Here is a 3,420-nt window from a genome sequence, read left to right as displayed (position 1 = left end):
TTCAATCAAATTTCATAAATAAAACAGAAATAGAAATTTACGAGAAGAATTAACCAACGAATATGTGAAAAAACAACTTTCATATTTCATGCTTTGAAATTAATTGTTTTTTTTTTTGTTTCTGAAATTAGAAAGGATGAAGTGAATGAACTATTCATTCTAAATTAAATAATACTTCTTGTTGTATTATGAATGAAGAAATTAAACAAACCTTTTTCCAAGATTTAGTGAACAAAACAAACTTCATTGTCTTTTAAGGCTGAAGTTGCGAGCTTCAAAAGTGTATTATAAGTCACAATAATCAATTATCAAAAAATTCAACAAAAACTTACAAACTCGTTAGAATCTCTAAATTCGAAAAGTGTCGGATATTTAACACCTTTCTTGTAAAAATAAAAAAAATATATATATTCTTGAAAAATTGTTTTGTATGGTATTAATCCTTAAATCCCAAACCTCTTCTAAGCAAGTCCAAGTCTAGATAAAATGTTGAAGATATTCACATCATCAAACAAAATTATTCAAAACTCTTCCATTTTCATATCCATATCCAATTTCCATACCAAAAACTCAGCAATCCAGTTCATTCTTGAAGAAGGTAAAACGCTTCAATCTCAACAAACCACTAAGCAGAACGAAGAAGTTGAGTTTAGCAGAAAACCTAATTCTGGAATTCAGACTCCTCAACTATGGCCTGAATGGGTGAATTTGATGGACAAGTTGTTAAAAATTGGATATTTTGATGGATTCGGAAACCCTTTTGGAAATGCTCAATGGGATGCAAACCTAATTAGAACTGCTTGTTTGAATTTTGCTCGACACCGATTTGATCTCATAAGGTTACAAATATATACTCTGTTTTATAATGCTTTTGTTGATTGAATTGATTTCTGTATATGTTCTTTTGTTTCCCTATAATTGCTGGTTTTGTAATAATAGTGATTGGGCACCTCAATTTGTCACTCCCATAGTCCCATTTTATGTCAAATACTTGCCTTGTAGTGTGTTCTAAAATCAATGAAACTTTCTCCTCTCGGAAATAATTTAACTTTAAACTTTCTAAACTTAACGATATAAACGATTAGACAGGACATGACCTTAGAGAGGAGGGTGTGGAGGACACGTATTAGGGTAGAAGTTCAGTAGTGGACTATTGTCTTGCTTTTTAGGGTTTGCTATGTTTACTTCTCTTTGCACTTGGATTTGCGGAACTTGAGTCAGGGGTCTTTTGGAAACAACATCTCTACCTCCACGAAGTAGTGGTAAGATTTGCGTTTTCTCTAGCTTTGGGGGGACTTTGTGGGATTAATGGGCACTCTAAAGAAAGCAGTGTTGGTTTAATTATATTCTGTTTTGTCTGTAATGAGAATGTTCTTAAGCTGATTACTGATCTAAGCAAATAGGGCCATGGTAACAGATATTTGTCCCCGCAAGATATTGAGGTGCTTGCAAGTTGTGGCTGTCCAAGCATGGATAGAAAAGTTGTCAACTCTGGAAAGCGCCTTAGAGTATTGTTCGGCATCGAGGAAGGAAATGTATGTACTTAAATGTTGTTGCTATGTTTTAACCTAGATAAGACATCTCCATCAGTGTTAGTAATATAAAGAGTAGCAAAACACCTGTCTGCACTTCTAACAAGATGCATTTAGTAGGTCTGCAGCTTCTGCATATTGAGGGAAAGTTGTGAGAGGGCTTATGCCGTGCCACGTAAAGATCAAGGTGGTCGAACTGTTGATGTTATGCGTCTATTATTGACTTATGGACTTAATCCAATTACTGGTGCTGTGGAGAATAAACCATCCTTGAACAAAAGAGTTGAGGAATCAGCAAGAAAGCTGTTGAAAGAAATTGTGAATCTCAGTTCTGTGGAACTCTTTTGTGAAACAAAGAAATCCACAAACCCTTGGAATCCATCTGTACAAGGTGATCATGAAGAAGAAGGTCAGATCAATGCTCTGAGGAAACATGGTGATTGGGTTTGTCCCGAGTAAGTCTGATATTTGAATGCATTATAGACATAATGCTTCCATGCCAGTCCTAATTTTCTGATATCCTTTTGATTTTGTTCCTAGATGCAACTTCTTAAATTTTTCTAGAAATGCTAAGTGCTTACGGTGCAATGGCTTGAATCACGAAAGACTTAACAAGTTAAGACAGGAGCAGGATCATCTTCCATTAAAGAAAGGCGACTGGATTTGCTCCAAGTAGGAATTTTGTTGGTTACTTTGCATGTACATAAGTTTATGTCCTAGTTTTGGTGTCATTTGACTTCCAATCTCTTGCAGATGCCATTTTATGAATTTCGCAAAGAATACAAGGTGCTTGCAGTGTACAGAAAAGCCACCTAAACGGCACCTTAATCCTGGAGAGTGGGAGTGTGAATCGTAAGAACTCAGATTTATTTATTTTTCTTAAAATAAGCCGTTGGCACTTTTACTTATGTATGATCAATGGTAAATATAAGTTGAATGTGTTTTTATATCTTCCTTTTTTTAGCTTAACTCTCTGTCCATTGCCTTTTGCATCTTCTCCCCTTGGCTAGGTGCAACTACATCAATTTCAAAAGAAACACGGTGTGCTTGAAATGTGATCACAGACGACCAAAAGCATCTAGCTGTGCAGGTTCTTCCTGTGGATCTGCAAATCAAAATAGAAGCATTAGTCGAACACGGCCTTATTTTGGTGAACTGAATGAAGAAACAGATGAGGAATGGCAATTGATTGAGAGTGAGTGTGAAGATCGTTTGAGCTCAATGCCAGAGAATGAGGTTGTTGATTTTCCTGTTTTAGGGGGGAATAGTGAATTGTCTCGAGATGCAAAGAAGCAAGAAAGGTGGAAGACTGGAAATAAAAAAAAAAATGGTGATGAATTGAATAATAAGTATTTTCAAAATAGTGGCAATGAGGAAATGGATGAGTGGTTTGGGCATAAAAATGTGTGAATCAGTGGGAAACTTTAAAGAAGCTAGCTGAAGGGACTCGCCCTATCTTCCTGTTTTCGAAGCTGTTCTGGATTTTGCAATTCAAAAGGAGAACTGTGATCCCGGACGCCTCAACTTACTTTTTGTTCTATGTAATGATCTGTAGGATCCAGATGGACTCATGGTCCTCTATCATTGTACAAATGTTTGATCAATAGAATTCATCTTTTCTGACCCCAACAAAAACACTTTAAGGAAGATACTATGAAAGTTTTGTGTTGTGGCAAGATATTTCATCTTCTAACTGCAGGCAACGTATTGTTAACACAACCCCCTAAATTGCATCAAATTGCAGAGACTTCAACAATCCCTTCAATTTTTGTGCAATTTGTGGAGATCAACCACCATAACACTCATAATAAAAATTATTCTCTTCCAAATTGGTCGCTTCATTTCTCTAAACCCTTATTCAAAACTTACACAAATTCTCAACTTCAAA

General features: G+C 35.7%; 1 protein-coding gene across 2 annotated transcripts; it reads left to right on the top strand.

Annotated features, from left to right (window-relative positions):
- The first annotated feature begins 442 nt into the window (after positions 1–442).
- Positions 443–3,191, top strand: LOC107026902 (zinc finger protein VAR3, chloroplastic-like). Of its 2 annotated transcripts, none has more exons than XM_015228012.2 (6): positions 443–839; positions 1,418–1,535; positions 1,653–1,987; positions 2,073–2,204; positions 2,286–2,384; positions 2,543–3,191. In XM_015228012.2, exons 1-6 carry the CDS (start codon positions 487–489, stop codon positions 2,940–2,942), a joined length of 1,437 nt encoding a protein of 478 aa, XP_015083498.1. In that variant the 5' UTR covers positions 443–486; the 3' UTR covers positions 2,943–3,191. The 2 variants fall into 2 exon arrangements, with proteins under 2 accessions (XP_015083498.1, XP_027774580.1); XM_027918779.1 differs by having other exon boundaries at positions 1,404–1,535; positions 1,661–1,987.
- Positions 3,192–3,420: the final 229 nt, after the last annotated feature.

Source organism: Solanum pennellii, chromosome 8, assembly GCF_001406875.1.
Source record: "Solanum pennellii chromosome 8, SPENNV200".
NCBI lineage: Eukaryota > Viridiplantae > Streptophyta > Magnoliopsida > Solanales > Solanaceae > Solanum > Solanum pennellii.
The sequence above is the reverse complement of the archived record's forward strand: the minus strand, read 5'-3'. Positions and strand labels throughout refer to the sequence as shown.